We start from the raw sequence: 25,576 nt of genomic DNA, 5'->3' as shown, positions 1-25,576 counted from the left end.
CCCACACTATAAATCTACAGTTTCCCAAAAGACTATGTTAACATTTTTTTTAAAAAAGATTTTTTTGTCAGATTATGTTCCTTGCATGATTTAGGAAATTTAAATTTTTGGGTTTCAGATGGTCTGCCATTGTCAATCCTATATATATTATATGAAAACATCCCAAAAATGAATTACCTAAATGGTTTAGACCTAATACTGGACATAGCATCTGAATTCCAAATACTTCCTTTTTAATCATTTTGAGTTCTATATAAGTTTCATTATTGCAAAAATATTGCAGTTCCCATTGGCCATATTTATAATTCTTAAAAGTACTGTAATTATACACTGTAATATTTGAATTGGTATTGTTATAGTACTCCACAGTTACCAACAAACTGAAAATGTTATTATCCTCTGCATAATACATTTATTGAATCACACCATCTGCTTTTATAAGGATATGTGGTTAATTGCATCACACTTGTTATTTTTTTGGAATCTGACCTAAGATACAGGAAGACAGGCTAACATGTACTTTCTCAGATATTTCTGTGGACATATTTTCTTGAGATTTAACAAACAGAATTAAGAAGATATTAAGGTTCTAAAGCAAACTAGGGGAGAATCCATACTCAAACCCCACAATTAACAAGTACGGCAGAATCCGAGATTCAAAGTATAAATGTTCAACAAATTATCTCTTATGCTTCCCTTTCACCCATGATATCATATCATCCCTTAAAAGATTCAGAGCCATCTGTAAAGGTAGTCCTTGATTTACAACAGTTCATTTAGTGACCATTCAAAGTTACAACGGCACTGAAAAAAGTGACTTATGACCATTTTTCACACTTGCGACCTTTGTAGCATCCCCATGATCATGTGAGCAAAATTCAGATGCTTGGCAACTGGTTCATACTTATGACCATTGCTGTGTCCCAAGGTCACATGATCCCCTTTTGCAACCTTTTGACACACAAACTCAATAGGGAAGGCAGGTTCACTTAACAACTATGTTGATAACTTATCAATTGCACTGATTCACTTAACAACTCTGGCAAGAAATGTTGTAAAATGGGGCAAACCTCCCTTAACGAATGTTTCACTTAACAACATAAATTTTGGGTTCAATTGTGGTCGTAAGTCCAGGATTACTGTATATAAGATTTCCAGTCCAATTCTCTGAAGAGAAGGAGATATATAGTCCCAGTCATTATGAACAACAACTGAGAAAAAGCAAGCTGAAGAGCATACAGTTATCAAAAACTCATTATTAAAGACAAAAAAAATGCAAACTCACTGAATCATCCATGTTGTAAAGGATGCCAGGGAATGTGACATAAGAGTGCTATGTTTTTAGGATATGTAATTTTCTAATTTCCTTTTCATGCCAGGGATTCATAAGAATAAAAAAAAATTGCATGGATTTAAGTCAGCCTAAACTATCTTCTGGCACAGTAGAAATACAAGACTGCCTGGTCCTTTATTCTTCATAAGACGAAAGAAAGAAAGAAAGAAAGAAAGAAAGAAAGAAAGAAAGAAAGAAAGAAAGAAAGAAAGAAAGAAAGAAAGAAAGAAAGAAAGAAAGAAAGAAAGAAAGAAAGAAAGAAAGAAAGAAAGAAAGAAAGAAGCTTCCCTTAGAAATAATCTGACTCAGTAGGAATTTTTTTAAATCATAGAGAGAATCTGGTCTTCCAGATTCAATCACAGGAAGAAAAAGAAAACACATTTTCTTGAGATCAATTCTTCAAGCAGGTGCTTAAGTTGTGTGAGGATTTTGTTTTTGATGGCCCTTTCTAATGTTTCCTTCCTTTTCATATCTTCTACATGTCATTTAAAATTTAATAACTGAATGCAGAACTTGTTAAGACCAACACCTTATTCCTGTGCAAAAGAATTCCATTACTGAATGTTGTCCACATTTACAATTCAGTAGGTGGAATGTTCATCGTGGAATATTTCTCTATCTTGCCATGAAAATCATTTCGATCTCTACATATAGTCCTTGGTCCTCACAGGAAATTAGAAAAAAAAGTATATTTTGCATGCACAATAGCATTCAACTACAACTATGTCAAAGTGCAGAATGAGTGGGCATGAGCAGCGTCTTCCTATTTTTACAGCTGGAGCTGATTATATGCAATATCAATATGCTCCTTTTAACTGTAAGGAATCAGAAGTTGAACAAATATAAATAGATGCAGCTATGCAGTATGTTTTCTTCTCTCACAAACTCTGTTAAATATTCTACACCCTTTGGGCTAATGTATTTATATAACTCTACTTTGAAACAAAAACAATTCTTCTTGTTGAAGTACCCCATGAAGTAGGTGTCCGGCACATTGCAACAAATTATTTCAAGCCTTTGCTTGGAATGACTCTCAACACATTCCAGGAACCCCATAAACAAAGCCAACATGTGCAGCATTAACTTTCCCTTTTATGCTGACAGCTTCTCCCGCCCCATTCGGCATAATGACCTTCCTGCACAGTGTGTGTTGCCATAAAAAGAAACAGAGCTTTGTAAAATTAGAGGAACTGTTTAATATCAAATTGTTTTATCTAAGGAAGACAGTGACTCCAGGGTAAACACCAAGAAAAAGCAGAAGAATTAGAAGTATTTGTTTTTGCTGCTGATTCTTTGACTTTACATTGTTCCAATAAACTTGCTCAGGAATTTTTTTTTAAAAAAAAGTAAATATCAGCCATAGCTCCATAGACCAAAAAAAAAACCAAAACGTTAGTACAGAAAATGTTTGAAAGTCGAGCCAGAAATGCGGGACGCTCCTAATATTTTTTTTGTATTACAAAAACAAAAAGGAAAAAACTAATTGTATTTACCAAAAAAAGGGAGGGAAGGGAGTGTTTCAACATTTTTGCCTGCTAACTATGAAAATTAAGACAAAGCCAGAGGAACTTTGGAAATCAAAACAGAAAATGATCAAACCCAATTTATTACTAAACAGATGGCAAAAGTAATTGTGCCAAAAAAAAGTACATTTTGCGGATATTAAAAGTTAGGCTGGAACCATAATTGAGCTTTTCACTGTATTGTCACAAATGTATAATAAATAGGAAATCCTCTTAGCTTATTGACATTACTGAAAATAAAGCCTTCAATTCCTAGTTTACATGGTTTTGTCAGCACTTACTAATGGCTGAATGGCTGAATTTGCACGTTCTGTAATCAAACCAGGAGCTTCCGCTGTAAAATATACAATGTAGGGTTCAGAATATGGCTAGCCTTATTCAATATAATACACTAGAATTCTAGTGGTGTTTGGCCTTCAACATCTGACTTAATTCCACATTAAAAGATTTGGTACTGATAAATTGGCACCTATTCCATTACACTAAGGAGGAAGATTGGTGATATTTATTCTTCCATGTGTGCTTGAGTAGGAAAAAGAGAATTCCCAGACATGAATGAATTCACCTAAGCAATTTTGACTCTACGTTTATGATCATACTGTTTATGATGACCATTCACACATTCTGAGAATGATGGGAGCTGTAATCTTTTTATTCTGTAGGATACCTATTAATTTATGGTACCTGATAGACCATCATCAGATGATTCATGATACCCTTTTATTTTTGAATGCTTTTAAAGCAACTGCAAAATTAATGACCTATATTAAGACTAGTAATATAGTTTTGACTTCTAGCATCCATGGGCACTAAACAACATCTTTGTAATTTCAGTAGGATCAGACTGTAATTATTCAGCTTTGGGGGGGGGAGGTTTGAACTGCCTAGAAAAGTGACAGAAGAGAACAACAGTGATTATATACATCTGAACAAGCACAGTGCTAAGAAAATTACCTCTGTGATACATTGCTCACTGTTAGTGTTCTACAGTAAAAATGTTCAGCATCTACATCAACTAAGCTGGTAGGGACCATTTAAAACACTATTAAATAAGTAGAAGACAGTCAAAAAAGAAAAAATTCCAAAACAAAAGAAATCTGAAATTATATGTATTAAATAATATGAGAAATTTAACCAAAAAGAACCTGTACTTTAGGCTTCAATTTCTCATAAATATTAGCAAGTTCTGCACATGAATAGTAGGTCTGCACATGAATAGATGGGGATGGTGCAATCACTCTGACCCTCCTGCACCTTTCAGCAGTTTTTGATACCACCAACTATGGAGGTGCTGTGTTAAGGTGGCTTTCCTTCTTCTTCCACGGTCAGTTCCAGTCAGTGTTGCGGGGGGGGGGGGAAACCAAGCTCTAGACAATGTGAGGCTTGAGCCTTGTACTTCTCCTTTTTAACAGCTACATAAAACTGCTGGGAGAGGTCCAGTACCATCAGTATGCTGATGATACTCAATTATATATCACAGCCCTAGCTGGACATGTGATGCTGTGGTGGTGTTGACCAAGTGCCTGGAAATTGTAAGGGCCCAAATGGAGAGGAAAGGCTTCATCTCTGGCATGACGGAGCAGCTCTGGGGGTTTTGGCCCCACAGATCCAGAGGATTTTCCATTTTTTACTTTAGATGGGGTGGCAATTTCTCAGACTGAGCTGGTTCACACTTTAGGGGTCCTCCTGGACTCATGGCTTCTGATTGATGTGGGAGGGGCTTTGCAAGTTTCATCTGGCATGCCAATTCCACCCTTTCCTGCAATAGTCCACTCACGGCTTGGCCATCTCCCATTTAGATTACTGCAATACACTCTACCGTCAGCTGCCCTTGAAGACCACCCACTATATTGTTATTGTTTAAGAAGTATTAGTTCTTTATTCTAATGAATGCAAACATTTTCTCAACCTCTTCTTAAATAAGAGCAAGAAATGCTCCTTTCTTCAAATTAAAACCCTCTTTCTCCAGCTAAGAGAAAAATCTGTACCAAATTTCTTCTACATTTTATTGTCATACATTATCTTCCATAAGGTCATGAAATCTCTTCAGTCAAAAATTGACTAAAGAGATTTCATCTCCCTTTGGGAGAACTTTACTCTTGCACACAAATATCTGAAAATTCACTACTCTTTTTCTCATCTTCTCACTAGATATCATTTAATTGGTAATTGGTAGAAGTTGACTGTCCTGATAAAAGTTTGAATATTTATTTCTTTATGCACTCACTTACTAATTGTATTAAAGCACTCTTTTGTTCACCATCTTTGTTATTATTGAATTTCTTTGCTTCATTTTTATTAATACCTTACTTAGTCCCCTTCCACTCAAATAATCAGAGTAAGAGAAACAGGAAAGACACTGTACAAATCTATTACTCATACTGCAATCTGTTGTGTTAATCTTTGCTAAATTAGGAGAGGGACTACATGCGTGTGGTTTCCTACACTAATCAAGACCTAACAAAATTTTCTGCTTTTAAAATTTCTTTTTGGAAATTTCTAGGTAGCCCTATAAACATGTAATGATAGATATAACTCGGAAACATAAATTGTAATTTATTATTTTAGGTATTTTAGTCCAGCTTTGCCCAAGAATACGTATAACTTTGGCTAAAGCCATTTTTTATCATAAAAGATACTAGGATGTAAGTATCAGCTTTTCATGTAATTGTATAAAAGATCTCACATGGACTTCCGTAAAATTGAGTAATATATTGAGCAAATGTAATACTAGTCCAAACTAAAAGAGCTTAAGTAAGGACCTGGAAGAACAGTGGAAATTTAGCTTCTAATCCTGTGGTGACGAACCTATGGCACAGGTGCCACAAGTGGCACACAGAGCATTCTCTGTGGGCACGCATGCCGTTGTCCCAGTCCTAGGCCTTCAGCTGGGTTTTATAAAACCTTTTTGCTTTAGGCCTCCACTGCCATATGCAAAAAAAGAGGTTCAATCAATCAATCAATTTCAACGTCTCGCGGGGAAAAAAAAGTTCTCGCAAAGTTGGAATTGATTGAACTTTTTAATCCCACCCAGTTTGCTGTTACCACTGCAGCCACGCCCACCCAATGGGCCACACCCACCCAATTGGTCACGCCCACCCAAAGGTCCACGCCCATCTGGCATCTGATCATACATAAGTGGGTTTTGGGTTGCAGTTTGGGCATTCAGTCTTTAAAAGGTTTGCCATCACTGCTCTAATCCATGCTCAGCCATAAAGAAGGGGCACTGTTGTAATGATAGAAGTGGGACTGGGATGAGTCATATATACCATCTTATGCTTCTTGGAGGCACATGGAATATAAATATAATATACAAAAATAACATGCACGGCCAAGAAAACAGCAAAGGTTTATCCAGGCAAGATGTGAATGGAAATTCAAGGTCCAGGCAAAATGCACATTTTTATTGTCTCTTTTAAAAAAAAAAAAAGGAGGGGAGAAATACATAAACTGCAGTGAACCCTAATCTGTAGGACTGATTTCTTTCAGAAAATGGCCTTTCTAAGCTGTTTCTTGAGTCTGAAGTGTTCACATGGCAGGAAGGGAGAAGATAGTCAGTGAATAGGAATAAGAAAATAGTATGGGAAAGAATTTGGCAATGCATTTGCAATGCATTTCCAGTTTGGAATTTTTCTTTAAACTGCTTTAAAAGAAAAAGCTATGACCAATTATAAAGAGACCGTCTTAAACAAGTGAGCAGTTGTGCAAACAGGCATAATTATTAATAGAAAAACTAATGAAACCATTGACTTAATAAAACCACTCAAAAAGAGATAAGATAAGGATGACTGCTAACTCTATCCTTGTTCATTTTGGTTCCAAGATAATGAATGGAAACATATAACAAGATGAGAAAATCATGAGAGTTAAGTTTATTTTTTAATTATAAGTTAAAGGCATTTGTGAATGACCTGGTATTAGTTCTGGAAGATCCACTAGAGGGAATAGAAATGTTAATGGGAAAATTAAAGGACTTTGGTATGCTAGCCAATTCTAAGGCTAACAATCAGAATACAAACAAGTTAACAACAAAAAAATGAAATTAGAAGATCAAATAAGACTGATGAAGAAAACTGGTTTAAAACTGTTTTAAAAAGTAACGAGTACATGGGTATTATGTCAAATTAATATTTTATGTTATTTCAAAATAACTATTTTAAGACATGGAATAAACTTAAAAAGGAAGTGATAAGAGAAATTAAAATTGTCACTGCTAAGAACTTCTGTGATAAAAATGAAAGTTTTGCCAAAAATAATATTTTGTTTCAGAAAATACCTATTTTGATAACTGATGTACCATTCAAACAATAACAGAAAAATATATCTACATTTGTGTGGGGAAAATGTGAGTCAAATACAAGATGGAAAGGAAAGAGGAGGATTGGATTACCAGATTTGAAACTGAATTTGGAACTTGCAGTTTAGGCTCGATGGAAGAATGAATGTTGCTGAGAAACAAAACACTTTAAAAAATATAAAGTCATACCTGAGGTTTGGATGGCATTGATACTTACAGCATGATAAAATTAATGTGATTTTTAAAAATAATTTTATTAAATGTGCCATATTGAGAATATGGAATAGATATAAACCCAAGTTGTGCCCCAAAACACCTCTGGGGTCTCAGCACAAGGGATTCATAGAAGAGAAACAGGAAGTACAGACAAATGGTTGATATATGAGGAATTATTGGAAAATCAGCAAGGTGAATATAAGATTAAACCACAAGAGTAGCTAATAGCAGATGGATATGGTTGTTAATGGTTTTCCCATTTACAATTATCAGGAAAATTCAAACTAGATAAAAAGACTTATGATATGGAGCAAAATCAGAATTTGAAGTACAATTGTATACTGATAATGAGCATGTAATTGCAGAAATGTACAAACTTGTTGAAATTTGAAACAGAGGAAAAGCAAGTTAAAGAGTGTATGATAAAGTGGACTAAGATTTTTGCTAATAATATACAGATTGATCAATGAGAAAATGTGTGGTTAAAATTGCACTATGTTTGATCTTAAAGAGATTTTTAATAAGATGTATTGTTGGCACATTACAAAAACATTTGAAATGTACATATGTTGGAAATGTGAACAGGAAAGAACATTTTATCATGCTTAGTGTACATGTTAGAAAACTTAAAAAATTGATTCAAATACATACATTGATACAGAGGATTTTAAAGATTAACATTCAAAATTTGTCCTTTTAGGATAAATGTCTAAAGGCTTAGAAAAAAATCCCTGTAGGATTATTTCAATATACAATTATCGCAGTAAGACATGCACTAATATATAAAGATTTGGCAACACCCATTATGGAGGAATGGTTGGTAAAATTCATAGAACTTGCTGAGATGGACAAACTAACTTCTTTGATCACAGAAATGACAATATCTACATTTATTGATGATAAAAATGAACTTATGATTTATGATTTTGATGATTAGACTGGTTGGATTATAGAAAGAAGACTCATGAAGTAATTTTAGAGAGGGAATTTAAAATATAATTGTATTTGTAACTGCTGTGATGAATATAGCAAGCTATCTTTTTATACTTTTATATGTTTCTTTTTCTCCTATCTCCTTGTCTTACTTCACTTTTAGCATTTCTGCTATTTCTATTTTTTTTCATATTTTCCTATTCCAATTTAGCTTGTATTAATGCTTATTAATAATCTTAAAACTTTTAATAAAAATTACACAAGTAGTTCTCAACATACGACCATAGTAGAGGCAGCCCATTATGATTGTATGCTATAGCAGTCATGTGAACAATCTGATTTTGCAACATTATCTGGGGCAATTTGTAAAGTAAAAATACCAGTTGTTAAGCAAACAACTTGGTTTCATGGATTCTCTCTTTGTCTTAGGAAATAGTCAAAGACATAACTTGCAATTGGTATGAGCCCTATTGCTGCAAATGCACAATTCCCTTTTTAGAGCTAAGGTTCCCTGTTCATGCAAACAATTTGAAAAAGAGAAGTGTCATCTTCTCCCTAGCAAGGAGAATCAGGAAAACCACTTGGCTTCACGATTCTCTCTCTTTGCCCCATAGTGGCATAAAATAAGTGAAATAAAGCAAAAATACACTGAAAATTGCAAATTAATAATCTAGGCTGTAAAATGATCTTCTGTTAGATATCACAACAAAAGGAATTCACTAGTAACATAAATAGGTTAGATGAAATTACCTGAATTAGAATTTAATTCAGTGTGGCAAGGGTTGCTGAAACCCAAATGTATAACTAACATTTCTACAACTAAGAGCTAACTATGTGAATAGTACCTATTAAGAGTATAAAGGTCAAAAACTGATCAGCAGAACTGTCCACAAACGCTGTGAACATTTACAATAGAAACATCAAACAAATCTATCACCCTTAGTGGCTTCTAACAACTTATCGACACTGAAAACCAATGAAACATTTAACTTTCCAACATGTACCTTAAAACACCTGCTTTGCAGGACTAGTTACTTTCATTTCCCATACTTAATAAAAACAGAAAAATGTGTGGTACAAACAGAGACTTTCTGTATAATTTTCCATGATCTCAGATGACAAGACATAGCACAAGCTTCGTCTCTTGCTAATTAAACGAATCAATTAAGGGACTATTGTTGCAACTGTGTAACTGCTGTTCTATAGTGCCAATAACAACCCCACAGGGAGGTCTTTTACTACATTAAAATGCTGTCCTCCACAACTCCATCTGATATTATTAGAAACAGTTATTTGCGTCTTGCTGTCATATTAGTAGCAGCAGCAAATTATGGAAATATGCAGACCAGAATGGTCCCAGTATGAGTTCAGGTTCGGTTTCCAGCCTCCAAGGGAACAAATACTGAAAATTCCAAAGTTCCCTAAAGTTCATTAATGGAACTGATAAATTTACCAGCACAGCAGCTATTTCCATGCTAGGTAAGGGTCACATATTTGCATATTTTCCTGCTAAGCTGATACAATTCAACTAGATAAATTATCATATTAAGTTTGCCCTCCTGAGTTAAACTGATGGAGTTCAAAATTGTTTTCAATGGTTGTCATTAATCGCTGTTACATCTGAAATGCTTCCTTTGAAATCTAATTGTGATGTAGTATCAAGGGTCATATTAATAGCATTCAAGATGTTAAAATATTGTAAAAACCTGCCCATTTTACTTGTATCATTGAAGCACTATAGAGTAATGAGAAATAAAATCTCATCTTTTTATTTTTTGTAAAAAGTCTTGTCAATAAAAAGAAAATTTAATTTAAAATATGAGATTTAAATTATGTTTCACCTCTTCATTTGATTTTGTGTCACTGAGATTCATAGTAGAATCGTATAAAAATAAAAGGGAACTTGCCAGTTACCTTCCAAAATGCCATTTATTTCACCATCCCCAACAACATAAATTCAATTTCAAAACATAATATACCACTAACGTATTATTATTATTATTATTATTATTATTATTATTATTATTATTATTATTATTATTATTATTATTATTATTATTATTATTATTATTGGGACTTATATGCCGCCCTATCTCCCAAAGGACTCAGGGCGGCTTACAACAATAAAAAACAACAATACAAAAATTAAAAACGAATTAAATAACAGCCCCAAAATAAATTAACTACAGTTAAAAATTAAAACATATTTAAAAACCCATCATCAATCCAGGTCAGCCTGATGGAAGAGAAAAGTTTTGAGGTCGCGGCGAAAGGACCGGAGGTCCGGGGCCATCCGAAGCTCAAGGGGAAGCTGGTTCCAAAGGGCTGATGCTCCCACAGAGAAGGCCCTCCCCCTGGGGGTCGCCAGCCGACATTGTCTGGCCGACGGCACCCTGAGGAGGCCCTCTCTGTGTGAGCACACTGGGCGATGGGAAGTCGTCCCCGGTAGCAGACGGTCCTGCAAGTATCCCGGGCCTATTGGAATCATATACATTTTCAGCATGCACACAGCCAGCCAATCTCTTTTATTTATACAATCTGAAGAGAAACCAGAGTATATGCCTTAATATTTATATGACATAAATATGACAAAGCCTGATTATCACTTCTAGATTAACTGGATACAGAATGCAGAAGCAAAAAGCAACTGGTCATTTCCCTGTTTTGTTCCTGAAATTCTTCAAAACTGTTTATTCCCAGCCTGTTTTCAGATGCGCTCTATAAAAAGCCTTCTACCTCATTTGAAGAGAACTGCAGGGGAAAAGTGGCAAATGAGAAAATAAGAACATCAGGAATTCACAACTAAAGGTTGTGGCTCCCTAGCTGAAACCAGAATTTTGAGTATTGCTAAGCTGATGAATTCATTTTCCATCTGCTTCTTGTTCCTGGCAAAGACATAAGAATTCTATGAACAAGCAACTATGCCATAGTCTTTAAATTACAGACTGTGGTTTTGAAACATATTAGCTAAGTTCGTTAAATTTGTCTGCTGTTTTAATAATACTTAACATTTGATATATGGATTAATTATTTAAAATGGGGTAAATGTATTTTTTGCATATACTTACCTCTAATAAAATAAGTAGTTTTATTATTTTAACAAGAAAAGTGCAAAAAATTCAGTAATAATTTAGGCAGTTGTGGTAAAGCAAAGTGAAGATATAATTTGGATTATGCTGTCCATCCTCAATATTTAAATATTTCAAAAATGGTTTTTCAAAAAAGCAGATCTGAAGATTTTGCAACCCCTTTTGGCATGTACTATATAATTCTAAATATATATTTTTTGAGTATGACAGTTTTAAACCAAAACATGGTGAACTGCAATTGGATTCAGTTATGTTAACCAACTTTGTTATAACTGAATATTAAGATTTGAGCTACATAGAATTCATTTGATTCCCCCAGAAGGGACATTTCCAATATCTCTAATCTATTAAAAAAAATTTTTTTAAAGCTGGTAAAGTTTAAGAATCAAAGCCCATAGCCTTCAATAATACTTTCTTTTCACTTGAATATCAAGTATATTCAATTGCAGGATTATCACAAAATTAAAAAGAACAAATATTCAGCTGGAGTTATAAACAGATTTCTTCTGACACTTTTATACCAAGAGATAACAGTCCTTTTGATAGTGTATCTGTCTATAGGTGTAACAATGAACTATTCCCATACCTTAATGACTTGGAAACTTTTCCTGAGATTAGAACAGCTCTGATTACTGCTAGCGTGGTGAAGACTGAACAAGCAATTTAATACTTGAGGCCTCTTAAGTACTAAATCAGGATTATGGTACCACCTTTTCTAACCAATACATTTTATTAGGGTCTAGGACAAATAACTGCTGGCATGGCTGTCCCCACTTCACCATGCCCCCCCCCGCCACAGCCAACCCATTGCAGTCATTGATCTTCAGCTGGCTTTCCACCAGCACTCCTCACCCACCAATGATCTCCTGGCACTCCTCCCCCGCACCCTCATCCGATTTGCCAAGGGATACTTGTCCCCAGCCAATCCATAACATGGGACAAATAGTTGCACATCCTGGTTCTGCCTTCCCACTGGATGCAGTCCCACCGGCTCAGCTTCCTGAAGTGAAACTGGAAAGGTGTGGGGGGGCAAACGTGTTGTTTCTCCCGGCAAGAAGCAGAATACAACCCACTGCATTTTTATTTATTTTTATTTATTTTATTGCATTTATATACCGCCCTTTCCCTGAGGACTCAGGGCGGTTCACAGGGAGTTAAAAATCAACCATACAAAAGTTAAAACCCAATTTAAAAAATATTAAATCAACCCTGTACTATTAAAAACCCCAATTAAAATAAGTGTCTCCTCAGCCTGGGCCCGAGAGCTCAAAGAGCCAGGTCTTCAGGCCCCAGCGGAATGATTGGAGGTCGGGAGCAGTCCTCAGCTCCACCGGCAGCTGGTTCCAGAGGGCAGGCGCCCCCACTGAGAAGGCCCTATCCCTGGGTGTCACCCGCCGGCAATCTCTTGCCGGCGGGACCCTGAGCAGACCCTCCCTGTGGGAGCGCACTGGGCGAAGGGCGTTTGATGCCGGCAGCAGGTGTTCCCTCAAATACCCCAGACCCAGGCCATGTAGGGCTTTATAGGTGATAACCAGCACCTTGAATTTCACCCGGAGGGCAACCGGAAGCCAATGCAGCTCGCGGAGTAAAGGTGTTACATGGGAGTATCGGGAGACCCCCATTACAACTCGCGCGGCCGCATTCTGCACCAGTTGAAGCCTACGAGTGGTCTTCAAGGGCAGCCCCATGTAGAGAGCGTTACAGTAGTCCAAACGGGAGGTCACAAGCGCATGAGTAACTGTGCGTAGGGCGTCTCGGTCCAGATAGGGACGCAACTGGTGCACCAGGCGAACCTGTGTGATGCAGGGGGCAGGGATGGCCATGCCATGCCACAAATCTGCAGCGTTCAGCCAAGGGACTCCCTGCAACAGTATGGAATGTCTGGAAGGCAGCAGCTTTGTCATCCCAGCCCTCTGAGTGCACACAAAGTGCAGCGAGTCATATTATTCTGCTTCTTGCCAGGGGAAATAACATGTTTACCCCCCCCCACCTTTCCAATTTCGACTTCAACAAGCTAAGCCAGTTGAACTGCAACCAAAAGGGAGGCAGAGCTGGGATGCGAGGTTACTTGTCCTGCACTATGGATTGGCCGGGGACAAGTGGCCCTTGGCAAATTGCCCGGAATGAGGTTCGGGGGAGGAACGCTGGCAGATCATTAGCAAGAGACAAGTGCCGGCAGAGGTCCAGCCAAAGATAAATGCCCACAATGGATCAGCTCCAGCGGGGGGCCTGTGGTGAAGTGGGTGCAGCTATATGTCCATGGTTAATTGTCCCATTCCAATTTTATTATGAGGCTTAAGCGTTCATAATTGCAGCCCACTTCATCAGATAGCCCCAATATATTTCCTGAACACTGAGACTACCTAGAACCTCTTGATACCTGTGAATTCAATAATTTCTTGCTTGATGGTGCTATTGAAGTCATATTTTCCAAAGAAGCACACTACTATTATGGAGTGTCCTGACAGCTTGAAATGCTCTAATATTGCTTTGTCCTTGTTTTGAGTTCTGATGTTAAAATTTGTGTTGATTAATTCTTCTGCACAAAGTTTATCCCTTTCTCCCGTACAGAATCCAGACGAGCATAGCTGACGGATGGTGGCACCTATCATATTGGAGGAAAGCACCTCTAAACTTATGGTTGTACTTTTGCGGGCCTGTAATGATGATGGTGCTGTTGATGTTGATACCAGGGCAAAATAGAAAAATCTGGTTCCTATGTTGGCATTAGTGTTTTATTGTATAAACTGCTTTATTGCAGTCCTTTGTTGTTGTTGTTGTTGTTGTTATTGTTGCTGCTGCTGTTGTTGTTGTTGCTTACGAGAATCTGGTTCGGGCTGAATAGTTGATTATTTGCAAATTTGGGACTGTAACCCTGAATCCCTGAGAAAGTTCAATGTCACTGTCCAATATGGGCTGTAGTATAGGAGATGACCAGGCTGAGCCGAAGGGAGGGGTCAAACGGATCATTAGTCATGAGACCCTGCACGCCCCCAAGAGCTCTTAGTTCAGCCCATCTTGAATTCTTATCTCCCGGTAATTTCCCTTGGCCGTTAGTACCTCAGATTCTTGCAGAATGCTAAGACTTGTAATAAATCTTTATATTCATTTGACATGCCTGATTTTCCTGATTTCCTGGTGTTTGACATTAATCTGAGCTATTCTTTACCAAAAATTTTCTTGGACTCTGGAATACTCTAGCGAAGACCTCAGATTCCAGAGCTATAGCAATAGCAGACAAGAGGTTGAGAGGTCTAGGATGAGGCTGATAACAGAATGGAAACTGTTGAGGTCAGGAGAGAATTTGATGATTTATTTCCACAATCCAGGTGAAAAACAGCTGTATCTCATGTAAAGAAGAGGCTTCATGGGGTATGAGTAAGTGCTGTTCTAGGTCAATCACTGTCAGCACTATAAGGTAGACCAGATCAAGAACCAAGACGTGTTGGCTTAAAACTAATTTTATTAGAATGAATAAAGATAGTCCTTGACTTACGACCACAATTGAGCCCCAAACTTATGTTGCTAAGTGAGACATTTGTTAAATGAGTTTCATCCCATTTTATGACCTTTCTACTCACAGTTGTTAAGTGAATCACTGCAGTGGTTAAGTTAGTAACAAGGTTGTTAAGTGAATCTGGCTTCCCCATTGACTTTGCTTGTCAGAAGGTCACAAAAGGTTATCATGTGATCCTGGGACACCGCAACCATCATCAATATAAATCAGTTGCCAAGTGTCTGAATTTTGATCCTGTGACATGGGGAGGCTGAAATCGTCATAAGTGTGAAAAATGGTCATAAGTCACTTTTTTCAGTGCCATTGTAACTTTAAATGAACTGTTGTAAGTTGAGGACTACCTGTATAATAGCAGAATCTTGCAAGTCTAATATATGCCTCCCCTCCTATCTATTTTAGCTTTATGTGAATTAGGGGAGCACCTGCCTTACGGTTTTTTAAAACCTCTATCTTTGTATAAACTTAAGAAAACTTTATTTGCTTGTTGCCTCAGAGAACTAGAGAGGGATGTCAAGGCCATTGTCTCTATACTCTACCACCATGAAGATATTGGCATATGTGTACCCATGGCTGAGTCAGTGATTTGCAGGCACAAGTTATTGCCAATGATGACATAGTTACTGGTAGATAGAAAGATATACAGTGTGTTGGCAGAGAGTGCTGTTTTGAAAGAAATAATGACTTTAGGTCTGTGTTTGTGAGGTATGTTGGGATTTAGTGCTTTCAATATCCATAGTGGATAAAATGTTAGGGAGATTACAAGTTTTCTTAGGAGGTCTGTGATGTATCTTATGAAAATGACTTTTGAGTATAGTCCATGAAAACTGATTCTCCTATTGTTACAATGAGTAAGACAAAGAAACAGACTGATATAACATCATCTTAGCCTAGCCTAGCCTTAGGACTAGCACTGATGATGTTACGTAGTTTGGGTAATGAAACATCTGCAAGAAAACAACCAAGCTCACAGAGCACCAAGGACTTCACGTCAACCCTGAGCTATGAATATTCTCCTTTACTGGCAACATCATCTTTGGCTGCAGTCAGTGCAATACGTAAATTGTAAAGGATTCTTCATTTTCAGTCCTTTAGAAATGATGTCATAGTATTTCCACTTAATTTAGAATTGTGTCTGTTTGTATGTGTGCCAGTTCTTTAGTGGGTTGTATTGATATTCACCCCATCCAGTGCTTCTTGTTGTAGATGATGATGATGATGATGGAGGAGGAGAAGGAGGGGGGAGGAGGAGGAGGAGAGGAGGAGGAGGAGGAGGAGGTGGAGGAAGCTGAAAGCATGTATTTATTATGCACGACAATCTGTTCTTGCACATATTAACAAAACTGTATGTTTCTGGACTTAAAAGTCTTGAAATTTGTTCTGTCACATCTTTGATCCTTGTTTCTGGCAGACAGCCACTTCACAAGCTGACATGGCTAGACAGCATACATTTGTTTGAATTTCTCATAGTAGTGAGTCACCAATTATCACGACTTTCTTCTTTCTCTTCTTAAAGGGCAAAGATGCATCCTGTCTTCTCTTGAAGAATCTACTACTGTTATGTTTCTGTTCTGCAGTGTCTCTTTTCTTTCCTTGAATGATCACAACTCATTTTATTTGCAAGGCCTCAAATCTATTTATTATTTCTAGCAGAATCTTCTACGTCTCTTGCTTTTGATGCTTGCTCTTATTCCTGTATTTGTCTTCCTCATAAATAGTTGCTTCCACTGCTGGTTTCTGTTGCTTCTGTCATGTCTTTGAGCTGATAAATGTCTTTTCTCCTCATCTGAAATGCGGCCATACACTACTCCAATCCTTTCACTTTTTCTTTAAGGACAGCTGTGAGGTTTGCATTTGGCATGTGTGGTTCTTTTGAATCACAAAGGCAAGCTTACCATGTAGTATGTACTGAAGGTACATGCGCATATCTGTTCTTCACTTTTTCTTCTCAACCAGTAGAAAAGGGTTTTATGACTTCTTGTTCCTTTTTCAGTTCTCAGGACCCTTTAAACTCAACAACCCTTTAAAACTTGCCTTCCTTATAAGTGCCTAACAACTCTGCATACTCATCAGAAAGCAGTTAGTCAACCACCTGAAACTATTACAATCCAGAGCTATTCAGATTATCCTTTCATTGCATGCAATTTGATAAATAATTCTTCAAAATACATGACTTCTTTGTCATTTTATTTTTTCTTCCTCTGCTCTTCTATTTTAATTGATCTTATGTTTTTTGTTCTTAGCATCATTTGCTACCTTTCTGAGTTTCAATTTTTCTGATACTATCATAAATTGGTACTACCTAGATATGTTAGTGATGGTTCTTTTTATCATCTGCTGTGACCCATTTTGGAGTTTTCACTATTAGTTTGTTCTATCAAAATCCTATTTATCACTATTCTCGGTTTAAAGATTTATTATATTTCAAGATAGGCATCTGACTAAACTTTAATTTTTGTTATTATTTAGATTCTAACATTAGGTAGCAACTTATCCCTAGATTTCCCACTCCTTTTAGTTTTTCCCATGACAATAGCAGTCAGAAATGCAGTTCATATATAATGTATACACACACACACACACACACACAAAGAATAAAGGCATGCACAAACTATTGTTTGTTTGTGATTCTGTTGAAAATAAGAAGTTGCTTCTTCTCAACTGAGAATTCAAGTCAGATAAAGGCCAGTTGATATTCAGAATAACAGAGTTGGCAGGGACATTGGAGGTCTTCTAGTCGAACCCTCTGCTCAAACATGAGACCTATACCATTTCAGACAATAGGCTTTCCAATCCCTTCTTAAAAACCTTGTCCTGCTTCAGATGCTTTGGAAAACAGGTTGATCCCCTCTTCTTTGTGATAGCCCCTTAAATAAAGGAAGACTGCTGTCATGTCACCCCTATTTTCATGGGCATTTTCTGGAATGTTAGCTATTCCCGCCAGCTTGGCGTCATCTGCAAATCTGATGAGTTCCTGTTCTATCCCCTTATCCAAACTGTTTATGAAGATGTTGAAGAATACTGGGCTTAAGACAGAACCTTGAGGTACTCCACTGCCTAGTCCCCTCCACGTAGATGTAGTTTCATTAAGGACTACACATTGAATAAGGTTGGTCAGCCAGTTATGAATCCATCTGGATTGACCTACAACCACAATTGAGCCCAAATTTCCTGTTGCTAAGTGAGATATTTGTTTAGTGAATTTGAAACACTGCAGTTGTTAAGTCAGTAACACAGTTGTTAAGTGAATCTGGCTTCTCCATTGGCTTGTCAAAAGTTCGCAAAAGGTGGTTAAACGATCCTGAGACATTGCAACCGTCATAAATATAAATCAGTTGCCAAGCATTTAAATTTTGATCATGTGACTATGAGATGCTGCAACGGTCATAAGTGTGAAAAATGGTCATAAGTCATTTTTCTAGTGCTGTTGTAACTTCAAATGGTCACTAAACAAACTGTTGTAAGGTGAGAACTACCTGTAACTTTACTTGCCTTTAAATGTTTGCAGATTCATTGCTTACCAACCAGTGAGCTGCGTAGCTTCTCCCCAGATGCATAGTTCTTTCCCTTAGCCCAGGGATCCTCATCACCCGTGCCGCAGCCCACTACTGGGCCATGGCCAATTTGCAATCGGGCTGCATTGCTCTCTCACTTTGAGCTGTGCACACATGCGTACTCCTGAGGCCTGGTTCCCCTCTCCCTCCCCCCTCCACCATGTTGCCAAGCCACAAAGGTTGAGGATACTGCCTTAGCCATCTTATATAACAGTGATGGCAAACCTTTTAGAGACCGAGTGCCCAAACTGCAACCCAAAACCCAATTATGTATCATCGGGTGCCGGGTGGACGTGGCACAATGGGTGGGTATAGCCCATTGGGTGGGTGTGGCCCATTGGTGGGCATGGCTGTCGTGGTAACGGCAGACTGGGTGGGACTAAAAAGTTCAATCAATCAATTCCAACTTTGCGAGATCTTTTTTTCCCCCGCGAGAAGTTGAAATTGATTGATTGAACCTTTTTTGGGTTTTTTGCACACGGCAGAGGGCTAAAGCGAAAAGGTTTTATAAAGCCCAGCTGTAGACATAGGACTTGGGCGACAGGGCACGTGCCCACAGAGAGGACTCTGCGTGCCACCTGTGGCACGTGTGCCATAGGTTCGCCACCACGGTTATATAATCATCTGAGGGAGGGAGGGAGAGAAGGAGGGGGAGAGACAGAGACAGAGAGAGAGACAGAGATGGAGAGAGAACCTAATAGGAGTTATTATAGTTTAGGCAAAGGTGAGAAAGGAAAAATGCTCAAAATAGGGGGGGAAAGTTTTCCCCCTTTTAATCAAAATACATATTCATTCATAACTAGATAACACAACAATGTGAAATAAACAAAGCATGTTAAATTTGTATAAAATGTGAAATGAAAACTATGTTAAATTTTTATAAAATATCTATGAATAGCTTAAAATTTAGCATTACTCACCACTGTTCCAAGAAACTGAATACTAAGATTTCCACCAGCATCTCGAGAAAGCCACTGGAAGAAACAGAGTAACAATGAGAGTATAGTCTTATCAGCAAGAAATTTTCTCCCTAAGAATTCTGACAAATTGCTTATGAAACCTGAGACATATACACAGGTCACATTCAATGAAACTCATGTTTAAAGCAGAAATATATGTCATACAAGAAAATAACAGTCATATTAATGTTTGATAGTATTTTCACAGCTGAGTGGAATGGGCACCAGATTTAATACCTTTCAGAAACGGATTATAATCGGTCAAACAATCAGAATTGACTATAATCAATTCTCTTTCCATCATTAACTGATCAAATAAGATAGAAATCCTAAATATCCAAATATATTATCAGAGACTCCTACTATTTTTTTCTCTTTGTCTTGCATTTTTGTAAATTTTGTCTATTTTCCTTATTTCCACTTACACAGAGCTCTGCAACAAATTTCTTTGAGCTCAAAACAGTGCGTTAATGTTTGGCTTGTGCCATAGATCTTAATCTCCATTCAACCATAAAACATACTTAATGATTTGGGACATTGTATGAGAAGAGCCATGTTATTCTATGATAATAAAAAAACAACAGAAGGCATCTGGTAGCATCTTTTCCAACTACCAAATTTAATTAAAAGGCATATGCTTTGGAGAGCTACAGCTTGCCTCAGCAGATGCACAGATTTGGGGTAAGTGACCTTTAGACCACTTCTACCATTTTTATCCCCCAGACTCTCACAAGCCCTTTGATAGTGATTCAGTATTGTCTTTGCTTATGTTTGTGTGAAATGCTACAACTCTTACAGGATTAAACACTGCTTTGCCTCCAATAGAAGAGAATATACGTAACTCAGATTGAACTGCAGAGTCCTCGGCACTCTCTGAGTTTGGATTTTTGTTTGCAGACATTTCATTACTCAACTAAGCAACAGCATCAGTATAAGTAACTGTGGGGTTTGCTCTCTGTTTATAAGCAATAATTTCCCCTGCCAATATTAAATGGAGTGTGGTTTTCTCCTCAGTGGTTCCTTGATTTGCATAGTGCTTTCTGCTTGATTATTTGCTTGCTAATCTAGATGTTGGCTACCAAGAATTGTTCTTAGTTTTTTATTGTCTCATTTGAATAGCATCTAAATGTGCTTTATCTCTATGGGTCTTGATGGCCAGTTTGTCTGAATGCCAAACTTCTTAAGTATTCCTTAGCATTTTTTATTTGATGTTAACAGTTATGAGGTTTAGCTTGTCCACACGTTGTGAGATTAAAGAGTTTTCATCATACCTTCTGACTGATAATTGGTGTTCAGAAGACTCTGCTAGTCTTCCGCCTGTCTGTTCTAAACAGTGTCTGTTACCGTCCTTACATATTATGTTATAAATGAATCCTGTTTTCTCTTCTTGGACTAAGTAGCCTTACAGATACTCTTTGGGGCTAAGTAGTCTTGTAAATGACTTCTGCTTAAGAAGAGTCATTTATAACATGCACTGTCAAAGAAACAGGTAGAAAACAATACCCAAATGAAAGAACTACCAAGGAGAAGATTAAAATTGGGAAACCAGATTAAAATTTAGTCCTGCCTTAGGCACAAAAGTCAGGTGGTCACCTTGGGTCATTATCTTCTCTCAGCCCTAGGAAGAAGGCAAAGGCAAACCACTTCCACAAATCTTGCTAAGAAAACGGTAAGGACTTATTTAAGTAGTTGCCAAAAATCAGTTGCCAAAACACATAAACAAACAAACAAACAAACAAATCAGGTTTACCCTTTGTCTTTATTTAGTATGGTCAAAATGGCTATTTTACATTCAGCTGAGTAAGGGATACAAAAAGAATAGCAGGATAACACAGGTACACACGTGTGTGTGTGTGTGTGTGTGTGTGTGTGTGTGTGTGCGCCTGTGTGTGTGTGTGTGTATTTGTATATGTATATACAGTGCCGGAACTCACACATGTCATACAAACCACCTTGCCTACCCTACAAGGTTCCATCCAAAAAAGGTGCCGGAACTCTGTTCTGAGCGTTCTATGAGAAAAAAAAGCCCTGTGTATATACACATACACTATATACTTTAAGATAATTTTGTCATTATTACCTAATTTTTAAAAAGCTTCATGAAAGGAATAATAATTGGAAGCATTTCCCTCCTCAACAATTATGACTGCATTTTAAATAAAAACAACAATATTGCTTTTTTCTTTTTTCTCTCCCTTCAATTAATACATCATGTTTTAGCCCTCCAGTCTGTTGATAGGAAAACAAAAGAGAATGAATCAAGTCTGGACATATTTCAACAAAAAATTATTAACAAAATGAAAAATATGGGAAAAAATCATACAAAAATCCTGACATTTACATTTATAAAGGAAACAGGAATATACAGTTTTCCCAACTGCTAGAGGAAACACAACCATACTTCGGAAACTGTAAAGAAGAACAAAGTACCAGGGCCTACAATGAAGAATTTCTGTGCCAAAACAAACAGATACAAACTAATCAGGAGGTTGTCAAAACTAGTTAACTGAAGAATATTCTTTTATTATTTTTTTTAAAGGAGTGCTCTTTATCTTAACAGCTTCTATGCTGGAGAACAATATATTTCAGTACCAGGAGAAAATCCACTACATGAATAGTTGATGTGGGAACAAAGGTGAAAGTGATATTAAGATCATGCAGGTGTTTTATTTATCAGTATTTGAGGGGGGGAAAGGACAGAACCTGAATATTGTATGCAAGTACTATAGTGTAATATTTTCTGAGTCAGATTCCAGGATGCAGGATGAAGGCCTCTTCCGCATGTTTCCAACTAATTCAGTCCTGAGCCTTTCTTTTGCCAATTGGGCCCACAATACCTGTTGAAGTCATTGATCCATCTTGCTTTAGGTCTCTTTCATGGATGCTTTTGATCAAGTGGGACCCATTCTAGGTCTTGCCTTGGTCCACCTGCCACCAGTTCTTCTTGCTATGTGACCAGTCCATTTCCATTTCAGTTCTTTTACTCTTCTGATGGCATTATATGCTTTCATTTGTTCTCTCATCCACGTGCAAGTCTTTCTATCTTCTCTTGTACATACAATTATATAGTAGGACGTAGACTGCAAAATGCATCTGAATGTAAATGTTGTTCTTTTAAAACATAATATATCTAGTCCCTTTATTTTAAAGATAAAGAAATTATAAAATTATTTATTTATTAAATGTACTTTATGCCACCACAATGATAATAAATTCTCAGTAGCTTACACAGGAAAAAGCACAATACAAAACATACCTAATACAGGAGTTTTACTCTTAGTGGCAAATCCCAAGGAGGGGGTGTCTGTTTTTATATAAATGACAGATGGTTTAATAATGCCAAGGTGGTTTCAAGTCTGTGCTCCCCACATGTGGAGCTTCTGACCATCAAATGGAGACCCTTCTATCTGCCTAGAGAATTCTCTGTTACCATTATCACAAATGGTATATCCCTCCCCATGCAAACAGAGAAGTGGTGCTGAAGGCTCTCTGTCATACCATCAGTGACTTACAAACTACTCACCCAGAGGGTGCATTTATTGCAGTGGGAGACTTTAACCAAGCGGATTTAAAAGCTACCCTGCCACATTTCCATCAATATGTGGACTTTGCAACCAGAGGGGACAATACACTGGATCTTGCTTATTCCAACATCAAGAAGGCTTTCAAAGCTATCCCCCGCCCTCACCTGGGCTCCTCTGACCATCTCTCAGTGCTGCTTATTCCAGCATATAAACCTTTATTAGTCAGAGTGAAACCTACAGTAAAACGGGTGAGGGTTTGGTCAGAGGGAGCTATAGAAGCATTACAAGACTGCTTTGAGTGCACATATTGGGGCATATTTAAGGAAGCAGCTACTGATAACCAACATACAGATGCTGAGGAGTATGCCACCACGGTGTCTGCATATATCTAAAAGTGCATAGATGATGTCTGTGTCCTGAAAAGCATTGTTGTGAGGGCGTATGATAAACCGTAGCAAGACGCTGGATATGGATTTGAAATCTGGCGACATGCTGGCACTTAAAACAGCCAGAGCAAATTTGAAAAGTGCCATAAAAAGTGCAAAGCAAACCCATTGCCAGAAAATTCAGAACTTTTTTCAAGACCCTACAAACACCAGGCAAATGTGGAAAGGAATCCAGGCCATTATGAATTGCAAGGTGAATCCATCGAGATGCAAGGACGACACAGACCTCCTAAACAAACTGAATGCATTTTTTGGCAGATTTGAGACATCGAATAGCACTCCTGCTAGGAAAGCTGTGCCCCATCCTGATGAGCAAGTGCTAAGCTTTGATGTCACCTCTGTCCGGAAAACACTGAAGAAAGTTAACATTCGGAAAGCAGCAGGCCCAGATAACATCCCTGGACGTATCCTTAGAGATTGTGCAGATGAGCTGGCTTGTGTTCTCACAGATATTTTCAATCTCTCATTGCAGCAGGCAGTGGTCCCATTGTGTTTTAAGACAGCCATCATCTTGCCAGTGCCAAAAAGGTCCACAATTACAGGCCTCAATGATTACCCTCCGGTTGCACTGAGATCCACCATATGAAATGCTTTGAGAAGCTGATAAAGGACTTTATTGTATCTAGCCTCCCACCAGCATTTGACCCGCTTCAGTATGCCTACCAACCAAATCGCTCTACAGAGGATGCTATTTCTTCTGTTCTCCATCTGAGCTTGAAGCACTTAGAGGAAAGAAATACTCATGTGCGTTTGTTGTTTGTCGACTTCAGTTCGGCGTTTAACACAATCATTCCCCAGCATCTAGTAGACAAACTGGGCCTTTAGGCTTAAACACCCCTTTGTGCAACTGGATTTTCTTACCAACAGGCCCCAATATGTGCGAGCTGGAACAAATACCTCTAATACCATTTTCTTGAGCACAGATTCTCCTCAAGGCTGCGTCCTAAGTCTGCTGCTGTTCACCCTGTTGACTCATGACTGTTGTGCTAGGTTTGCCACCAACCATATTGTGAAGTTCGCAGATGATACAACAGTAGTGGGCCTTATTCATGATGACAAGGTGGAAGCTTATCACAAGGAGGTTGAGGGGTTGGTGAACTGGTGTAAGGAAAACAGCCTAGTTTTAAATACCGGAAAAACCAAAGAGATCATTGTCAATTTCAGAAAAGGCAGGCACAGCCACACTTCCCTGTGCATTAATGATTCACCTGTGGAGATGGTTACCAGCATCAAATTCCTGGATGTGCAGCTAGCGAGTAGGCTGGCTTGGTCGCTCAACAGTGAGAAACTGGTGAAGCGGGCACAGCAGCGCCTGCATTTTCTGCGTCACATGAGAAAAGCACATCTTCCTTCCCCTGTCCTGACCACTTTCTACAGGGGGACAATTGAGAGCATCCTGTCATACAGCATCACAGTCTGGTTTGGAAGCATCACTGCTTCAGACAGGAAGGCGGTGCAGAGAGTGGTGAGGATGGCCGAAAAGATAATTGGCAGTTCCCTCCCCTCCATCCAGGACATAGCACAGAAGCATTGCTTGAGCAGGGTCCGTAAGATTATCTGGGACACTACTCATCCTCTTCACAACCTGTTTTCCTTGTTACCTTCTGGCAGGAGTCTTCATGGTATCCGTAGCAGAACATCCAGATTCAGCCATAGTTTCATTCCATACAGCATTAACCTTGTGAACTCTCAGGCTTCCTCCTTCCGTTATATATTAAAGATGGACAGTATTTAATATTTTATTGTTATCAGTGCTTTTTTTGTAAAAGAAAAAGGTGCCGGAATTCACACATGTCATACAACCCGCCTTGCCTATCCTACAAGGTTCCATCCAAAAAAGGTGCCGGAACTCCGTTCTGAGCATTCTATGAGAAAAAAAGCCCTGATTGTTATGTATATGTAGGGGTGTGGAGGGCCAGCAACAGTCTAAGGCTTAACCCCTAGCAAGACTGAGGCCCTGTTCATTGTTACTCATGCATTAGCCATCTCATATATGAATTATTACAATGTGCTCTGCATCAAGTTGCTCTTTAAGATGACTCAATTGTTATAACTACAAGTAGTCCTTGATTGGTCATTTAATGACCATTTGAATGTATGAAGGACTCAGAAAGGGTGCTTTATAGCTTTGCATTCCTTCATTGCCGAGTACAAATTAAGTATGTGCAGTTATAATCTCGAACACTGA

General features: G+C 37.9%; 1 protein-coding gene across 1 annotated transcript in view; it reads right to left on the bottom strand.

The window, feature by feature from the left end:
* Nucleotides 1-25,576, bottom strand: part of PCCA (propionyl-CoA carboxylase subunit alpha) — a gene marked incomplete at its 5' end in the record, with an annotated part of 236,024 nt that overhangs the window by 43,963 nt on the left and 166,485 nt on the right. The window contains one exon of the mRNA XM_083361299.1: nt 19,380-19,433. Within this exon, the coding sequence (XP_083217425.1) occupies nt 19,380-19,433 (54 nt within the window). The remainder of the gene's footprint in view (nt 1-19,379; nt 19,434-25,576) is intronic.

Source organism: Vipera ursinii (genome assembly GCF_947247035.1).
Source record: "Vipera ursinii genome assembly, chromosome: 4".
NCBI lineage: Eukaryota > Metazoa > Chordata > Lepidosauria > Squamata > Viperidae > Vipera > Vipera ursinii.
This window is presented reverse-complemented; position numbering and strand designations above follow the sequence as displayed.